Consider the following 18,581-nt stretch of genomic DNA (forward strand, 5'->3'; position numbering starts at 1 on the left):
TGTAGGGCTGGGAATCTAGTTGGTTTATCCCAAACCTTTTACCTGCAAATTATTGAATTATATATGTACATTACATTTTTTTTAAACCTCTGAGTCATAAATCTTATATAAAAGAATCACACGACAAAGAAATATTCGTTTTCTCAGAATTTTTAATCCCTTTATCCAAAAACGTCAGGAAAAGAACTAAAAATACAAAATAAAGGACACTTTTCCTAATCAAGACTTAAGAACACATCAGCACAAAACCTACAGGTTCAATCTGAACAAAGCACAGAATAAGACAAACTTGGAAACGAAACACCTCGCTATTTACAAGGTTAGACACTGGATTTGTCCCCAGAGGACCGAATAACGTTTTTAATAGTTGTTTAAGGACAGGATTCCACACAAGCTGCCTCCGAGGAGCAATGTCGAAGTCAACCTGCCCACCTACAAGAGAAGAGAGCAGAGATGAATCACTCGGTTTCCACACCTTAAGCAAAGCACGTCCATGTTTCACTGTTTAACTTCTTGAGCTGTCGATTTTAAACTAGGAAAACCATCATTAAAGATTAAAGATCATATGTTGAACGTCTCTGATTGACAGAACAGCTCATAAGCCAGCAAAAGCTTCAGCTCCAAGCGGTTTGTGGACCAATCGAGGAGCGAGCCCAAACAGGTTAACCTTCATCCAGTGTAAACGGTATGTTTATTGGAAATTATAGCCAATACTTGAACTGGTTTTAGCAGATTTCTCAGCTTTTAATGGCTTCGTAAAACTCACTTTACATATGATCTTTAAAAGCTATGCTTAAGAAAAAGCACTGAGGTGTACCCATTTGAAGTTCTCTATGGCCTCTAAAGAAAAAGCAAGCATTATGAGAGAGTTTATGCAATTATTTACATGGGGAGGTGACCAAAAACCAAAGATTACAAATAAATAAATAAATAAATAAATCAATCACTGAAGCTCCACAACTGAAATACAAGAGCACTACAATTGAAAAAGAGCATACAACAAAGCAGTTATCAATCACTTTTAGGTTACATTAACAAAGTCCTGGAAAAAAACATTTGGAACTGTTAACGAAAACCAACAACTTAATGAAAATGGGGGAAAATCTCCTTTGTCTTTTTGTTTGTTTTACGCTGGTACAGGAAGTTGGAAGAGACCATACCACAGGACAGCGCTTTCTTGTGCATGCCGTGCTCTCTGCCCGCTATGTGCGACGCCCAGAGAATGTCGTGGTCAGGTGACACACGGCCTGCAATGAAGTCCCCGCTGGCAGGTACAAACAAGGTACAATAATCAGAATTAGGGAAAGAAAGGAAAAATAAGGAGAGGCGCCTTTTACTCTGTACCCTTTTAGCCGTACATTACCTGTTAGCATTGCTATCAACTTTTTCTATGTTATTCCTTTATGATCACCTGTTAAAGCAGGAGGAGAAAATGGAAACACCTACAGAAAAACGCTTACGCTTTTCTGGCACACTAAAAAAAGCAAAATGGCTACACAAACTGGTGCAATTAAAGATCTATAGACATTTACTCGACTCCTTAGGCTGTTAGTTTATTGTCTATTGATCTTTAATATTGAGGTCGAGCTCAGAGCGCAGCAAATAGGCAGTCTTACCATTGTTTCGCCACTTCATCAATACGGCTGGTAGCTGTTCTGATGGTTTCCACTGTCCCGTGAGGCCTTGCCATAGCTGCTCTGTTGACCTATAATTTAATATATACAGTGATGAGGCCCGGTGTATCAGAAATGTAACATGTATTTAAAAAAACTAAAAATAGTATGTAAGTCAGTTTCTCAACCATGCACATTTTCCATGTCTCCTCAACCAAACACACCAGATTCAGACCATCATTAGCAGAGACTGAAAGCCATCTAATGGGTGTGACAGAGAAAGGAGACATCCAAAACATGCAATGTTGCTGGTCCTCCAGGAACGTGGTTGAGAAACACTGGTGTAAATGACAGTCAATGTGCATTAAAAACTACACATAACCGTATACATAAATCTTTGTTGGGACAACTTCTTAGTAAAAGCTAAGTTTGCTAAAGGTAAATGTTAAAAATTCACTATTCAGCACACAAAGTGAACTAAAAATGCTTTTAAAAAAATTCCCGTAGTTTCTTAATTTCAAACAATTTGACCATTTAAATAATGTAATACTATAAAATCATGTTTTAAATATGATGGATTCATTTTACTGCCACTTAATTTTAATTTTTTTGTCAGTGGATGAGGAGGAATTTTGAGTTTATTGCCATATCAGCTTTTATGGCTGTCATGGCAAAAAACAGACCAAGTTTACCACATTTTTTAAATATAATTTTTTATAATTATAAAAATATTCTAACAATTAAAATTCATCAACAGCTATAAATAATACGCAAGATAAAATAAATAATAATGAGAAGATAAAAATCTAAAACAGGTTTACTTTTGATAAAAATTGGACTATTTTAGAAGGATTCACATTTAAAAAATATCTCATGTGAAGTCTCCAGATAAAAATAGATTTTTGGCAGTGGAAAATAAATGGGGAGCTACATCCTAAAAAAGCTAGCTAAAAATTACAAAATGTCTAACCATTTGATAATCTGTTTCATTCAGAGAGCAAACCTATGTCTTATTCTACACATTCTAATATTTATAGTGAAAAGAAAAGGCTGAAGGCCTTGGAAATTTGCAATTTTAACGTATATATATATATATATATATATATATATAAAAAAAAAAACACACTATATTATGTTTTTAAATGTTTACAAATTGACAATGTTATACCTGAACTAAGTATAAAATAATCCCAGTACAAAATCTCTGCATTATAGTTTTTTTTTTTCAAAAACTGTGTATAAACTCCCACCAAATGGGTTTTTAGCAATAACGATTAACTCAAGCCACACGGAATGGCTGAAAAAAAATTGCCGATTCATTGCACATCTTATTTTATTCAATGCTTAGGAGAAAACACGTGTTAAATTACCACTGTAATCATCATAGCCTTGTCCATAGCCATAATTCTGATAGTTGTATCCTGAATAGTCATAGCCAGAATAGCCGTTGTAGCCCTGGTTGTATCCGTTGCCGTAGCCTCCGCCATAGTTCTGGCCGTAGTAGTTGTTGTACCCTTGATTATAGCCTTGTCCTGTTCAGAAAAACAGTTTGTTGGTTTAGTTCAAGAACTTGTGGAAGCAGCAGCTCTTGTCATTTCTCGAAGCGTTTACCTCTTCCACCACGGCCCCTGAAGCCTCCTCGTCCACCTCCAAAGCCCCGGTCTCTGTTCTGCTGCTGTCTGTAGACTTCTTTAGGCTGGGCTACTTTAATTTCACACTGTGAATTGAACATAAAGAGCATCACTACCACATACAGCCAGATGATGTACAAAGATATTTGCAAAAATAAAAACTGTTAATATAATGCTTTTTAAAATCAGGTGCCTTTATGAGTATCTGACAGAATCAAGCTGATGTAATTTCCAGCTAAAGCATGTCATGCTACAGGATTACTGTCACACGAATGCATAAAATGACTAAATTCTCTTTTGTGTAAAATCTAAACTTCAAACAACACTTTACAATGCATTTTTTATTTAATTGAATACTTTGCAACACTAAAAACAAGTTAGTAGCCCTTTCATATGCAAGTTTTAAATACTTACCTTAACCAATCTGATTACTATGCTGCATGTTTCATGGTCTTTTTATCACGTGATACCACAAAGTGAACCTATGTTTTCCATTTTATGCAAACTTAACGAACGTCCTAATTTTAATGTGAAGCATCTGATTTAACGATTCTCAAATATGTGCAAGAACATGCATTTCATTATTTAAAATGTTGAATAATGATCCTATTGATCCATTACACATGATGGGCGCTACAGTGGAGAGATTAGAGCTGCTGGATTTACAACATGTTAATTCATCAACTTCTCCCAAATACATAAAAAGTGGCTGTTTTTTTATAATTAAGTTTATTGAAAAATATAAACAACATTATGTAGAATGTAAGAATACAAATAGTAACCAGACATTTTTTTTAGCAATTAGCAAAGGAATAATAATAATAATAATAATAATAATAATAACAAAAAAACTAAAATACAACAAACAACCCCCCATCCATACATGGTGTAATTGGTGTAACCTAAACAGTGTGTCTCTTGCGCATTGTTCATTTATTTATAAAATAAAAATGAAAAATGTCCATAGACATTAGCATGTATTCTACAAACCATAAGTGTTATGTTTTGCAGCTACTTATGTAATTTGTCTGAACCCTAAAATAAAGGTTATTTGTTTGATAACATGGGTGAATTGTGATTTTTCACAAGTGTCGTGCACATTTTTTCTCTGGCTCAATGGAGATTAAACTCAGCAGTGGATCATGTGATGTATTGAACACATTCTAATCACATCAGTGTAATCATACACTTCAAAGAGTAATCTCCTGGGTTTGGCACATTTATTTTAATGTTTTTATGAGTCATCATACAGTAACATTGTAAAAATAACTATATGAAATCTTACTTTACTAAATTTTTACTTTATTTTAATTTTTTTGGATTTACTAAACTGATTTTATGCATCATATTTTTGTCATCAACATACCTTCCCTGATCCGATTTGATGGTATCTGTTCTCCAGCAGTTTCTGAACAGGCTCTTCTAAAGCGAATGTCACAAAGCAGAATCCTCGTCGCTCATTTGTCTTGGTGTCTGTGGGAAGCTCGATGCTTTCAATCTTTTGAGAGAAAAAAAAAACAGAGTGGATTAAAAGTACCAGTTTGGGGATCCTACTTCTTCCTTTACTTTTATGTTGAATATTAGCTCTCGTACAGATTTGAACTCCAGTTACTCACTTCCCCATAAACTCCGAAGTATTCCCGGAGCTGTTCCTCAGTCGTGTCTGGACTGAGACCACCAACGAAAACCTTCTTAGGGGGTTCCTTGCCCTTGATGGCTTTGGCTCTCTTGGGATCAATTAGTTTACCATCCAGCTTGTGCTCGTTCAACTCCAACACCTAAAACCAACCCATCAAGAAACAGCTGAGCATCCTGTTGTCCATATATTTGCATCATACACAATGACTGACAAGGGCTTGCATACCCGGTCCACGCTCTCAGCATCTTTGAAGAGCACGAATCCAAAGCCCCTGGAGCGGCCGGTCAATGGGTCTGTTTTGATGGTGCAGTCGAGGACCTCTCCAAACCTGGACAGGTAATCAGTGAGGTCTTTCTTGCTGGTGTCCCAACTGAGTCCACCAATGAACATTTTCCTACACAAAAAAGACAAGATTCAAATCACGTCACTGAGTAAACAATGCATTATTATCTGCTGCAACATAATAAACCGTTTTTTTTTAAACCTCATTACTTATACTTTAATAGAAATTATAAACCTTTAAATTAAAAAAAAAAACAATGATTTTTACTAAGGAAACAAAATCTTACAGATGCTTTAAGACTCCCAAACTACAATTATTATGAATTACTTCTTAAAATAATCAGTGCAGTTATAATAGTGACTAAAAGTTTTGTAAAATATTTATTTACCCTTTTTTATACATCAAAAGACAATAAAGCCATGTTGGTAACTGTTATACAGGTACCACAGCGTGTAAAATGTTTTATAATTTTTATTATCCGGGTAAAAATTCATATTAAATGCAAGTAAAATGTGATGATGTTTAAAAGGACTTCAGAATGGCATTGTTTGTTTTTTTTTTTTGTTGTTGTTGAGAACAAAATCAATATGCGAGTTTGGACTTTCGAAAAGTAATAAGTAGGCCCACACGGAACCTGCGTGTGCAGAAATGTGCAAACTTTAAGCCAATCATTAAGTATATTTACTTGTGTAAATGTGTGTAAATTTATATTTATTCCGTTTTTAAATTAATTTCAGTAATATTATTGACTAATATGAAAATGTGCATTTAATTTATTTACAATACAGTTTATAAAGTAATATTTTCTTTTAGATTTAATAATTTTTTTTAAATATTGTCTTTTAGTAGAGACATTATAAGAGAGACTTGCTTTGTTTACCAAATAAGTGGATCTAATTAGATTAGCATTGTAAACATTAAATAAAAGTTAAAAAGGTATTATTTTTAACTTTATATATTACGCTTTTAGTTATGATACTCTCAAAATCATTATGCATATTAAATCTGCAGATTTGTTTTACAAAATTCTCCACAGAAAGAGCAAAAAATGCCTGCATATTCTGTATGTCCCTTCAATTATGAACTCAGTCACAGCCATTTAATTAAATTCCATTGCGTTCAGTATTGACGTCAGTAATTCTTAGAATAAATGCAATTATATTTCATAAAAATGTATAACATTAAAGTAAAATCTTGAATTCATAGCTTAATTACAATTTGTACTTCATCTGAAACCCCAAAGTATAATTTATTAGGTATTTATAATGATTCAATAAACACATATTCATTATTAGCATGATAAAAACACAGTAACGTTAACACACTGACGTTAAACGTTAACGTTAGCTTTTTTCCCCTCCCACAAATTTCCAAAGGTATCAGATAACCCATATTAACGTTACATTAATTTCAAAATAAATACACGTTCTATAACATAACCATTCTTCAGATGCGTATATGTTATAGCAATTTTGAAAGCGTTATAAGAGTTAATAATAATAATAATAAATAACAGACAGAGACTGGACGCAAAGCCATTAGATGCTAATCTGCAAATGGGTACGTAACAACAAGATTCCAGGCGTCTTTAAGCTCTATGTTGTGCATATTAATAACGTATAAATATTAAAAAACACATTCCATGTAAACTAGTCGTTTAAATATTAAGAAGACCGACGTCTGCCTGCACTAGAGTCTCTTTGCGGTGTGTCGCAGGCAGGCCGCGCTCCGGGACTCACCCGTCATCCTCCTGGTTTTTACTCGCGTTTATTTTGGAGCCCTCGGGAAACTCATCGGTGCTAAAGTCGCCTTGCTCTTCAGCCTGCATTTTAAAGTATGTGTAGTTATATTGATCCGCCGCGAGATATATATATATATACAATAGATTATATTACGCCGGTTTTAAAAGGTCAAACACTTCAACACGAATAAAGTGCCGCGTTGATTAAAATGGCGGATGGACGGAGATCAATGACGAAATCCGTCTGCACGAGGAAGAGAGGCAGTGGGCGGAGCTTATGCAAATACCTTCGTTTGTTTATTTACTTATTTGTTTATTTGTGATTTATTTAATTATACTACCTAGTGACACTATTAGACAGCTTATGTAATTAACGTGTTCCTTGTCACCCCTTTCTTTGCTCTAGTTTGATAGTGAAAACTGACATTTCTTACAATATTATTTCAAACAATTGTCTTAAATACACTGATTTGTAGTTCCAACTGGCTTGGTTTAGTCGCCCCGCCACATAGACGGCGCTAAAATGAAAGTTGGAAACAAAACAGAGGAAAAATAATTCACAACGACTACATGAAACCTGGAAAATGTGCTCATATGAACGACAAGACCCATGTAATTTATTTAATATTTTATGCAAACAAAGCATGGGGATATATTAGTGGCAAACATAAATAACAATAACATAAAAATAATAAATATATTATAGGAGCAATATATCTATTAATATATATATATATATTAAAAAGATAAAACACAGGCATAATTTTACGCAAATACAAATACTTACAAATATGTATAATTATGTATTATAATGTATAATAATCATAATAATATTTTTATTTCCAATTAAATGCAGAAGATTTGTTTTATAACAGCTACAAATATAAATTATTTTATTTATATTAAAATATTGTGTACGTACAATTAGACCGTGATAAAATTAAATATTGTGCAAATTACCCAAAATAACGTCTGCCCGAACACTATGCAGGGCTACTGTGTTTTAAAAAACAATTCTGACATTTAAAGTACACGAATTAATACACTTTATGCGATAAGGAAACGATTTTATAAATGGTTTATTTACTTCCTCACCCATCCCAGCCAGCAGGGTTGCCAGATGGAAAAAAAAAGTAATATGGGCTACACGTCGTAATGCTAAACAACAGATATATTTAATAACTGGAAACAGTAGATAACTGCTGAACTTGAAATTGTGTATTGTTTTCTAAAATCTATTATTATTATTATTATTATTATTATCATCATCATCATTATTATTATTATTATTATTATTGTTATTATCATCAATTTCTGTGCATATATTCACGATTAAATAAACGCAAGACAAATAAAACGCATAATTACCTAAAATCTATGCTGACATGATGACAGAGGGTGGAGACTTTTCTCCGCAGACCTGGCAACCCTAACCGCTCCATGTGTTAGCTCGCCGCTAGCCTGCGTGCTATTATTGATTGATTTGTCAAAATCTAAAGCCTCTCATCCGATAGAATCGAACAAAACACGAGACTTTAACACAAATATACATCGTTTGCCATTGATAAAAAAATGGCAGCGATTGCAATACCAGAAAACACCAGGGTCTTTCTTCTGGACATTGAAGGAACTACGACGCCCATCACGTTTGTCAAGGTAAGAACCAATAATAATATACAATTATGAATATGATTTATATGCTCAGACCTGTCTCATGGATCGTTTTGCTATTCATTGTCTGCAGGACATCTTATTTCCCTACATCAGAGAAAATCTGGAGGACTATCTGTCAGCACATTGGGAAGAGGATGAATGCAAACAAGACGTACATCTGCTCAAGAAACAGGTAACGTTAAACACCTATCAAAACACACACCTTTTGTGGCGTTTCTTATCTCGTCACATTTCAGTAGGTGTTTGTGCTCTTTTATATTTAATTCATTTATTTGTATTTAAATATTAATCTTATAGTAAACAAATGTGTGAAATATAGTGTTTTCTTTATCTATTCTTCTCTAACGATAAAGAAATAGCTCACCCCTCAAATAAACTAAGTCATTGTTTACTCGCCTTAAGTTGTTAACCTGTGTGAATTTCTTCACATATTTTTAATAAGAATGTGGATAATGTGTTGATGGTATATTGACTTACGTAGAATGGAAAGAAACATTATGAAAGTCAGTGAGGAACAGTTTAGTCCAAAACATTGTCTCTCTATATATTTTACTGTATCAGTTGCCTTTGACGATTGTACCTTTTGCTCTGGTACTTTGGGTTGGTTAAAGGTATATTCCTCCCAAAAAAGAAAACTCTTTCATTGTTTATTCACCCTTTACATGTTTCAATTTCAAAACCTTTATGAGTTGTTTTCTTGTGTTGAAGACAAACGAAGATATTTTGAAAAATGTAGGAAACCATTGACCGAATGGTTTCAGAAAATTTTGGCGGTTTTAAAACCTTGACTTTTCCAAACCACGGTTTACCTTGAAATGGTCCCATGCCTAATAGCTACAGATACATTGTGCATCTTTAAAGAAAATCTCTGAAATTTACAAGTATCGAAGGGTTTCATCGCTTTCCACTTTTAAATCGAGAGTCAAAACGCATCTTTTTAATATGAGAGTCTAATGAGTTTATTTGAGTTTATTTTATTGATGTATTCTTAGCATAATGTACTTTATTTTTTAGTATCTAAGCCATTTATACAGCACTTTTGTCAACCTTGGGTTGTTTCTAAATGTGCTTTATAAATGGAGAACTGAATGAATTATTTGTGTTGAACTGTAGCTCCTGGTCAACTATAATCCCGACTCGACATCGCACAGTGTGACTATTGACAGTATGATAACACTGGATAAAAATATTGCGGTTTCATGGTATTGTGATTACTACTCTAAAATATTTTTTTAAATGTCTGGGTAAAAACCACAACTTTTGTTTCTCATTGAGCACAATACTGCAATGTTTAAGTCCATTGTGTGCTTGTCACAGATGTAGGTCTAGTCTGACCAGTAGCTTTTAATGTGGAGGGTCTTTTGCTGCTGAAGATACTGTTGCCATAAATAAATAAAATTGTCTTTGACAACAAGTTGTTAATATTTTGTACTTTGTATTATATCATCTTTAAATTAATTTACAAAAAAGGAAGTACTGCTTATGCGAGGTTTGGGTTAAGCAGTGTCTCTGGACGGGACAGTAAATTTGACATAATTATTCTCTCTTCTGGCTGCCGTTATCAGTCTCTCACAATTTGTTTTCCTTATTCTGAAAGTCTTAACTCTATTCCTGTGTAATTCTTTCATTATTTGAGCAAATATTGTATTGTAATGCTGAAATCATAATATGTGCAGCCCTAGACTGAAGGTATGATGACAAACTCTAATGAACACTACAGACGACTTACTTACACCTCAAATGTGTGTGTTTTTTTTTCAGGCAGAAGAAGACTTGCGGCAGAATAAAGCATGCCCTGTTCACACGGTGGACCAGACAGTGCACACGGATGAGGAGAAGGCCATCCGTGAGGTTGTGGAGAACGTCCTCTGGCAGATGGCAGCTGACAGGAAAACCACTGCGCTCAAACAGCTGCAAGGCCACATGTGGAGAGCAGCCTATATGATGGGGAGAATCAAAGGCGAGTAAGTAACCACGTCTTACCACCGTGCATTCAGCCAATATGTGTGTCTGTCATGGCTGACCTGGAGCGGAAATGTTTTAATAAATCTGCTTCCTTTACCTGATGGAGGTATAATTAATCCAGAGGCCTGTTTCACAAAGCCAGTTTCTTCGATATGGTTACTTGCGCTACACCCAGGGTTCCCATGCTTCTTAAGTTCTCGAAGGCCTGGAAAGTACTTAAAAACAAACACAGGTCCTTGAAAGTGCTTGAATTGAAAGTTTATGGTCAACAATTTTACTGTTCTGTTTTCAAAAACTGAGAAATTCCTGATTTAAAATTCTTAAATTTATATCTTATACAAGAACTATGATAAATAATGCAAATTTTATTTATTTTTCAGAAATCACATTTGAATATTGACAGTATTGAATTCAACCAATTTTATCACAATTCTTTGAACTGTTTAAAACGGTTTACATTTTTGGAAATGACACATTCAAAATATCATTACTGGGATTTAAATGTAAATATTAAGTGTATGTGAAATGTTAAGTACAATAAGGACTTTCATTGCGCTATATATATATTTGGGGTGTGAATTACAATGGTGCTTGATTTCAAATTATTAATGATTTCAAAAAGTCCTTGAATTTGGTGTCCATAAAAGACATTCTTTAGTTCGAGATTGGAAGGTTGGAACCATTGGTTTGAGATTGCAAACCCAAACTGGACCAGTCAGCTTTAAGTAACATGACGTATATCTGCGTATATCATACATGCCAGAGTTAAACTCAAACTCTGAACTCTGGTTAAACTCTGCATTAAAAGAGAAAGTTTATATCAAGCTTTATGAAACTACTTGGTGTAATTCTGGAGACAGAGTTTCTGTAGTCATGTCAAAGCAGTAACTAAATCATCATAATATCATCTCAAAAACATTGCAAGAATTAGATTCTTTGTTTCCATCGAGGACTTAGAGAAACTTGTTCATGCTTTTATCAGCAGCAGGGTGGATTACTGTAACAGCCCCCTCACTGGCCTTCCCAAAAAGACAGTCAGACAGTTACAGCTCATCCAGAACGCTGCAGCCAGAATTCTGACCAGACCAGAAAATCAGAGAACATCACACCTGTCCTCAGTTCTTTACACTGGCCCCCAGTTACATTCAGAATAGATTTTAAAGTATTATTACTTGCCTATAAATCACTAAATGGCCTAGGACAGCAATACATTAATGATAATGTAAACACTTTGAATTTTCACTGTGTATTTGAATTTCCACTGAAATGTGCTATATAAATAAATTTGCCTTGCCTTTGGATTTTGGATTTGTTTGGTTTTGTCAACCCAAAAATTGCTCTACAACTCGATTTGTGCAACAGGCCTCTGGTCAGAATCATGCTTTGTTCATCTTTGTTCATTTAGGCCCTGTATGAATTCAATTCAAGGTATATTGTATAGTCACACAATAATTTCACAATAATTATTGTTACTTTATAAAGGTAAATGTTGTTACATTACAGTGCAGATGATATTATTAGTCTTATTATCGATATACATTATCGGCCGTGGATATTAAGGGCTCTTCAGATTAGAGCTGAATAAATGTGTAATATGTAAATTCTGCATTTTGTGTCCTGGCGTGAGTTTAAACGTGTCTCGTTGCTCAGTAATGCAAAGTCAAGCTCCCTTCTCAAAATAAACGTCCCACATACATAGTAAGTTAAATATATGCTTAAAAATAACTAAAGCAGGAAATTTATCATTGTTGTTTCATTAGGAAACATTGTTGCTTCTCAAACACTGCTTGAGGCATGCATATTAATGATCTCAAAGCTACATATGAGTCTTTGTACTCCTGATGATGCGGCTGCTCATTAGGCCCAGATAAAAGACCTAAAGTAAATGATGAGGGCGTGGCCCATGAGTTTGGGTAACAGTCTGCTTTGTGTTCTGATTGGATCTATTTTTTTGACACTGACCTTATTGGCAAAATTGATAACAACAAGAATTTATGCAAAGCACTAATCCAAATTAAAGATATCTCTGAGGCCATTGACAATTTAAAATTAAACAAATCTCCTGGAAACGATGGTTTGACCACAAATTTTCTAATTATATTTCTCTTTAATGTTTATTTAGAAAGCCTCAAAAAAGGTGTTCTCCCACCCACTATGACCCAGGGTATTATACGTCTGATTCCAAAACCCCATAAAGATCATTCTCCGTTGGAAAATTGGAGACCCATAAGTCTTCTGAATAACGACTATAAGATATAAGCTATGATTTTTGCTATAAAGATTAAACGTCCCAGATGTCCACCAGAGTTTTACATTCATGGAATTTACATGAGAATGAGGAAACAGTCAGGTTCACTGCATGGCCATTTCCATATACTTATATCTTATTAATCGACTATGCCTTGGATAGATATACCCAGATTTTCCTTAAAAGGCACCTTTAAGACAGTGAATTTAAATACTTTGTTCTAGTTCACTCTTGCAAGCATGTTTAGGTTTGTTGGTGGGGACGTTCTAGATTTAGTTCTTGTTCACTTTGCATTAAACCAGGATGTAATGCATATAATCATCCAGCAAGTAAGACTGAGTTTTACCGTATGTTATATCTGTGGTTTTGTCGCAGGGTTTACCAGGATGTGCTTCCAGCCATCAGAAGGTGGAGGCATCATGGACTGAAGATCTACATCTACTCTTCTGGAAGTGTGGAGGCGCAGAAGCTGCTCTTCGGCTATTCTGACCAGGGTGACATATTAGATGTAAGCAAACAGATGTTTTCATTAACATTTCATTTCATGTCATTTCTTGTGTTTGCTTCAGATTCAGATCTCTGATATAGTCTGGATGTGGGCGTTTAAGTGGCAATGAAACCAAAATGTACTCTTCTCATTTTTATATTTCTAGCAAGTCTTGTCAAAAGTATCAAGTTCAGTACCAATCAGTACAAAAATTGTAAAAACATCAATTTCCTGCTAACATTTAAGCGCTGTTGAGTGCTTAAACACCACTGATTGGCCATTGTGTTCACATGCTCAACAGAAATGACTGTGATTTGCCGTGTATGTCACCGCTGTTCACCGAGTGCAAATACAGATACACGGACACTGGAGCATTTCAAAGTCCCGTCAATCAGCTGATCTGTCTTTAAGCTCATATATGAGCGATCCACTGATGGACCGACTGATCTACATTGCTTTGAAACACTTCCTATTCCTGTATCTGTGTTTGCACTCTGTGAAGAGTGGTGAACTGATGACTTTTACGGCCAATCACAGTCATTTCTGTTGAGCATGTGAACACAATGGCCAATCAGCGGTGTTTAAGAACGTACTCCAATGTGAGCGGTAAATGGACGTATTTTTTAATATTTCATTTCGAAGTTGATACTTTCGACAACACTAGTTCTTGTTGTAAATGATGTATCTGTGCACTTCTTTATTTCGTCCTTCTTTCCCCCTCGAAACAACTTTCTTCACTTCTTGGTCACATGGAATGCCTTTAGGGCGGACTGTCAGTGGGTGTCTCTGCTCTGCCTTCATTTATTCATCAATCTTCCTTCATTTTGTTAGCAACACCTGTCTTTCAACAGGTGCAAAATCATGCACCACCTTACATTTTTCTCATTTCAGGACTATTTTAAGAGGATGTACATCTTGATAGCGGAAAAAGGGACCATCTTAACTTCCTTTTCATGTCGACATTAAGAAGGGTCACGTGCATCACAAAACCCATTTGAAATTTGAATTATTATTAGATATGGTTATCTATGGGTTTTTTTTATCCAGTAGGTAGGAATCAGGAATTGTCTCAGGTTTATTTTGGCCTCATGTTCATATAGTTGGCTAAAATGTCATAACGAGTTAGTGCAATAAATGGAAACATCGTTTTCCCCATGAGTTTTACAGATGTTGTGCTGAAAAAATTATGTTTGTTTCACTTAAAAAGGATGTTTATACAACACAAAATTATCTCTATATATCTAGTGTGATGTGCTAGTTCGAATTGTTTTATTTATTTATTTTTTCCAGCTGTTCGACGGCCATTTTGACACCAACATTGGCGCCAAAGTAGAAAGTAAAAGCTATGAGAACATCGCAGAGAGGATTGGATGCCAACCCGAGGAAATCATGTTCTTAACTGACGTCACACGAGGTGTGTAGACAACAACACATTAAACAGTGTATTTATCACATGCTCTATGTGCCTGACAAAAGTCTTGTTGTTGATCCCTGTTGTAAGAGCAACTAATAAAAACTGGACTTCTAGTTGATCATTTGGAAAAGCGGCAGAAGGTGGATTTTTCTGATTAGTCATCTGCATCCCAATCATCACAAATACTGCAGAAGATCTATTAGAACCAGCATGGACCCAAGATTCTCAGAGAAATTAGTCATGTTTGGTGAAGGAAAAATCATGGTTTGGGGTTACATTCAGTATGGAGCCGTGTGAGAGATCTGCAGAGTTGATGGCAACATCAACAGCCTGAGGTATCAAGACATTTGTGCTGCCCATTACATTACAAACCACAGGAGAGGGCAAATTCTTCAGCAGGAGAGCGCTCCTGCTCATACTTCCACATCAAAGTTCCTGATAGCAAAGAAGGTCAAGGTGCTCCAGGATTGGCCAGCCCAGCCACCAGAAATGAACATTATTGAGCATGTCTGGGGTAATGTGAAGGTGGAGGCATTGAAGATGAATCCAAAGAATCTTGATTAACTCTGGGAGTCCTGCAAGAACGCTTTCTTTGCCCTTCCAGATGACTTCATTAATAAGTTATTTGAGTCATTGCAGAGATGTATGGATGCAGTCCTCCAAGCTCATGATGGAGTCATACACAATATTCATTCTTTTTCCACTGCAGCATGACTTTATATTCTATACTGTACATTATTTCTGTTAAGTGACAAGACTTTTGTCTAAGCAAAGTCAGACCTTACTGTCCTAATTAAATCATTAAAATTCTAGGCATGATCATATTTTATTTTCGTGAAATAAGCGTAATCTAGCGGTCTTTGCCTTTCATATAACACACTTCTGATACAAAATGATCAACTAGAAGTCAAGTTATTATTTGTTGTTCCTAAAACTTGGATAGGCCACAAGACTTTTGTCAAGCAGTATAGTTATTATTCATGCAATCCTGATGTAAAACTGTATCGCATCCATGCTGTTTTCTTGTTGTTTTACTGTTAATTTTGTGTACTGTACATCCCAAATTAGTTCCAGAGTATTAAAGCATATTTCAGATTGTAGGTTTTATGCTTATTATTGCGATATTATATAATAACATATTAAGAGGTATTTTTTCCAGTATATCACAGTAAGATTTCAATTATTCAAAGTGCCTAAATTCAGCTTTATTAAAGGCATTTGTCACCCTAAACAGAAAAATGTCATAATTTACTTAAACTTTACTTCTTTCAAACCTTAATGAGTTTCTTTCCTCTTTTAAACACAAAAGAAGATATTTTGAAAAATGTCAGAAACTTTGACTTCCATCATATTTGTTTTTCCTACGATGAAAGTCAATGGTTACAGGTTTTTTTTTTATCCCTTGAATAAGGAAACTCATAAAGGTTTATAACCAGTGCTTGACATTAACTTTTTTGATCACCAGCCACCGTGGCTAGTAGATTTCCAACGTTACTAGCCACTCGCCATTTTCACTAGCCACAATTTTGTTGTTTGGAAAAGATATTTTATAAGCATAAATTTGACTTTGACATGCTAAAATGGCTTCATTTAGATGTTATGTCCACATGCCTCCTCATTCCCTTCACTTGTGTATGAGCTTGCCCAATGTGCATGAGCAAATGGGTTGAGTCGCAATTAGTTTGTATTTCACATGACTTTTCAGGGCTCAATATTAGGGATTTACCAAATTTACCTCTGACCACACCAAAAATGAATAAATAATTTCTTAGCCACAAATTTCAAATAATGTGTCAAAACAGACAAAATACACCTGTATAAATGCACTTTTTAATTCAACAAAACGTTTCTTTAAAAAATATTGGCATTTAATAAAAAGAACTATTGACATGTATCTAAAATATGCACAGTAATCCCTGTCCTGACTAAAGGTCCCAGATCACCAGTGAACCATACATAAATGGCGATTTAATGTCATATTAAAACACTGTTATTGTAAAAAAAAAAAGATAATTAAACTATATTAACAAAAATAACTAAGCAAAAGAATATATATATATATATATATATATATATATATATATATATATATATATATATAGCTTTTTGTCAGTCTATTTCAAAGAGAACCAATCACACCAGTTGCGTTTTCTCAAGGCACAGTTGCTCGTATTCACCTGCTTTATTTTGCTCGCACGAACAGTTATTTTTGTCAGTCGTGCTGCTTCTCGATTCTAACATCACATTTGCACTAATATTGGGCCATCGTTATTGTCGAACACTGCTTTTAAGAAAACTACAATTTAAAAAGTATTTCCAACTAGCAAAAATGGTTAGTAGGAGTGTCTATCTAACCCGCCACAGCTGAAATCTACCCGCATTTGGCAGATTTGCGGGTAATGGCCTTCAACTCCTAGACTTCAGCTCTGCACAAGAGGTTTGGCCAGTTGAGAAATGGTCGTGCTCAACTAAGCCTGGTTTCTCTCAAGTTTTTTTTCCCTTCACTTTCGTCAATTGGTTAAGTTTTTTTCCTCGCAACTGTTGCCACTGGTTTGCCTGGTTTGGGATTTGTTGAGCTGCACATCGATAGATTTGCTCTTTGCTGCTATAACACAATCTACATTGTAAAAGAGATATAGAAAAGAAGATGAATTGATAGAGAGTAAATAATAAATACATTTTTATTTTTTGGGATAAACTAACCCTTTAATCTCCCCTTCACAGAGGCAAAGGCAGCAGAGGACGCTGGCGTGAACGTGGCTGTCGTAGTAAGACCTGGAAACATGGAGTTAACCGAAGAGGAAAGAGACCATTATAGAATCATCACATCTTTCAACCAGTTAGAAATGATTGGGAACGTTTGATGGTGCAGAGCTGGAGTTTTCGGATCGGATCATGTGGAAAAACCAGCGGTTATTTGATGATTTTCTGTTGGACTGAAACTCCAAGACTCCCAGGTGCTTGTTTTTCGGTTTTGTTTTTTACACTGAAACCCATCTTTGCATTATGATACACCCGCATTCTCTTTGAATGTTTTATATTCAGTGTTAATGTGTAGCATATGGCATATTCGTATCAGGATATTATTATTTTTTGTCTCCCACATGTGCAGTGGTCAAATTGTACCTCATGTCAAGCCCGCTCTTATAAACCTCGATATTAAATGTTGTTGAAAAATGTTTATTCCAAAAAGGACACATCTAAGAAAATCACATCCGCCACAGTTAGATACACCAACACCCGAAAACAGATGTTTGTTTTATTAACAAAATACACAATTATGAGCAAATGTCAGAGATGTTTAACATCAATATTTAACATCTAGTATAAAATGCTGCATAACGTCCTTTAAAATGAACCCTGGGTTTGTAATGGGAGTTATGTTTCATACTATGTAGCTAAAAACCCATAAAAGATTTATGTTATTTTTAGAAATATCCATATTGTTTGTTTTAATTTAAACCACAATCCTTTTTAAGTTAATTCACTTGATTTGGTGTTCTTCAATCAAAAATCTGCTCTGAAATTACAGTTCTCTGATGATGTTGGTTTGACAGATTGGGTGAAATCTATTAGTTTGCTGCAAACGAAAGACGAAAACAGGAGCTATAAAATAAATCCTAAAAGATTCCTAAGATCCTAGGCAAAAAAAAGTGATCTCATCTTTTTTTTTTTTTGGACATTCCTCGACAGCCGATTAATGGCAACTGTAAGCAGATTTTACTTCTGATAATATTCTGTCAGAATTTTTAGACGCTTTCCTGCATTGTGACTTCAACTACGACGGATGTCAAAGATGTAAAAAAATAAATAAATAAAATAGGAGCACTGAACCAGTGTAATCCAGTAGGATTTTAGATCACGGATTGGATCCAATCTTGGATAT

General features: G+C 34.8%; 2 protein-coding genes across 6 annotated transcripts; one reads left to right on the top strand and one right to left on the bottom strand.

Annotated features, from left to right (window-relative positions):
• Window positions 1-134: 134 nt before the first annotated feature.
• On the bottom strand, window positions 135-7,131 carry hnrnpdl (heterogeneous nuclear ribonucleoprotein D-like). 4 transcript variants are annotated; one of them, XR_008838453.1, is made up of 8 exons: window positions 6,906-7,131; window positions 5,109-5,277; window positions 4,861-5,022; window positions 4,611-4,742; window positions 3,225-3,330; window positions 2,984-3,145; window positions 1,161-1,705; window positions 135-432 (listed from the first exon to the last, which is right to left on the bottom strand). XR_008838453.1 is itself a non-coding variant. In XM_056466859.1 (8 exons), the coding sequence occupies exons 1-7, from the start codon at window positions 6,992-6,994 to the stop codon at window positions 1,635-1,637; spliced, it is 891 nt and encodes a 296-aa protein (XP_056322834.1). In that variant the 5' UTR covers window positions 6,995-7,131; the 3' UTR covers window positions 135-1,264; window positions 1,617-1,634. The 4 variants fall into 4 exon arrangements, 3 of the variants coding, with proteins under 3 accessions (XP_056322834.1, XP_056322832.1, XP_056322831.1); XM_056466859.1 differs by having other exon boundaries at window positions 135-1,264; window positions 1,617-1,705; XM_056466857.1 differs by having other exon boundaries at window positions 1,617-1,705; window positions 6,906-7,130.
• On the top strand, window positions 1,184-17,859 carry enoph1 (enolase-phosphatase 1). 2 transcript variants are annotated; one of them, XM_056466861.1, is made up of 6 exons: window positions 1,184-1,282; window positions 8,652-8,753; window positions 10,343-10,545; window positions 13,170-13,302; window positions 14,572-14,695; window positions 17,420-17,859. In XM_056466861.1, exons 1-6 carry the CDS (start codon window positions 1,184-1,186, stop codon window positions 17,557-17,559), a joined length of 801 nt encoding a protein of 266 aa, XP_056322836.1. In that variant the 3' UTR covers window positions 17,560-17,859. The 2 variants fall into 2 exon arrangements, with proteins under 2 accessions (XP_056322836.1, XP_056322835.1); XM_056466860.1 differs by lacking the exon at window positions 1,184-1,282 and adding an exon at window positions 8,317-8,563.
• Window positions 17,860-18,581: the final 722 nt, after the last annotated feature.

The sequence above is a fragment of the Danio aesculapii genome, chromosome 10, assembly GCF_903798145.1.
Source record: "Danio aesculapii chromosome 10, fDanAes4.1, whole genome shotgun sequence".
In the NCBI taxonomy this organism is placed as follows: Eukaryota; Metazoa; Chordata; class Actinopteri; order Cypriniformes; family Danionidae; genus Danio; species Danio aesculapii.

Bases quoted from the DNA above. Each gene is read 5' to 3' on its own strand.
- enoph1 (XM_056466861.1), top strand. From the start codon at position 1,184: ATGCCGTGCTCTCTGCCCGCTATGTGCGACGCCCAGAGAATGTCGTGG. The intron at 8,754-10,342 runs GTAACGTTAAAC...TTTTTTTTTCAG, and splicing joins TACATCTGCTCAAGAAACAG to GCAGAAGAAGACTTGCGGCA. The intron at 14,696-17,419 runs GTGTGTAGACAA...TCCCCTTCACAG, and splicing joins CTTAACTGACGTCACACGAG to AGGCAAAGGCAGCAGAGGAC.
- hnrnpdl (XM_056466859.1), bottom strand. From the start codon at position 6,994: ATGCAGGCTGAAGAGCAAGGCGACTTTAGCACCGATGAGTTTCCCGAG. The intron at 5,278-6,905 runs GTGAGTCCCGGA...TTTTTTGTGTAG, and splicing joins AAAAACCAGGAGGATGACGG to GAAAATGTTCATTGGTGGAC. The intron at 1,706-2,983 runs GTAATTTAACAC...ATTAAATTATAG, and splicing joins AGGCTATGATGATTACAGTG to GTCAACAGAGCAGCTATGGC.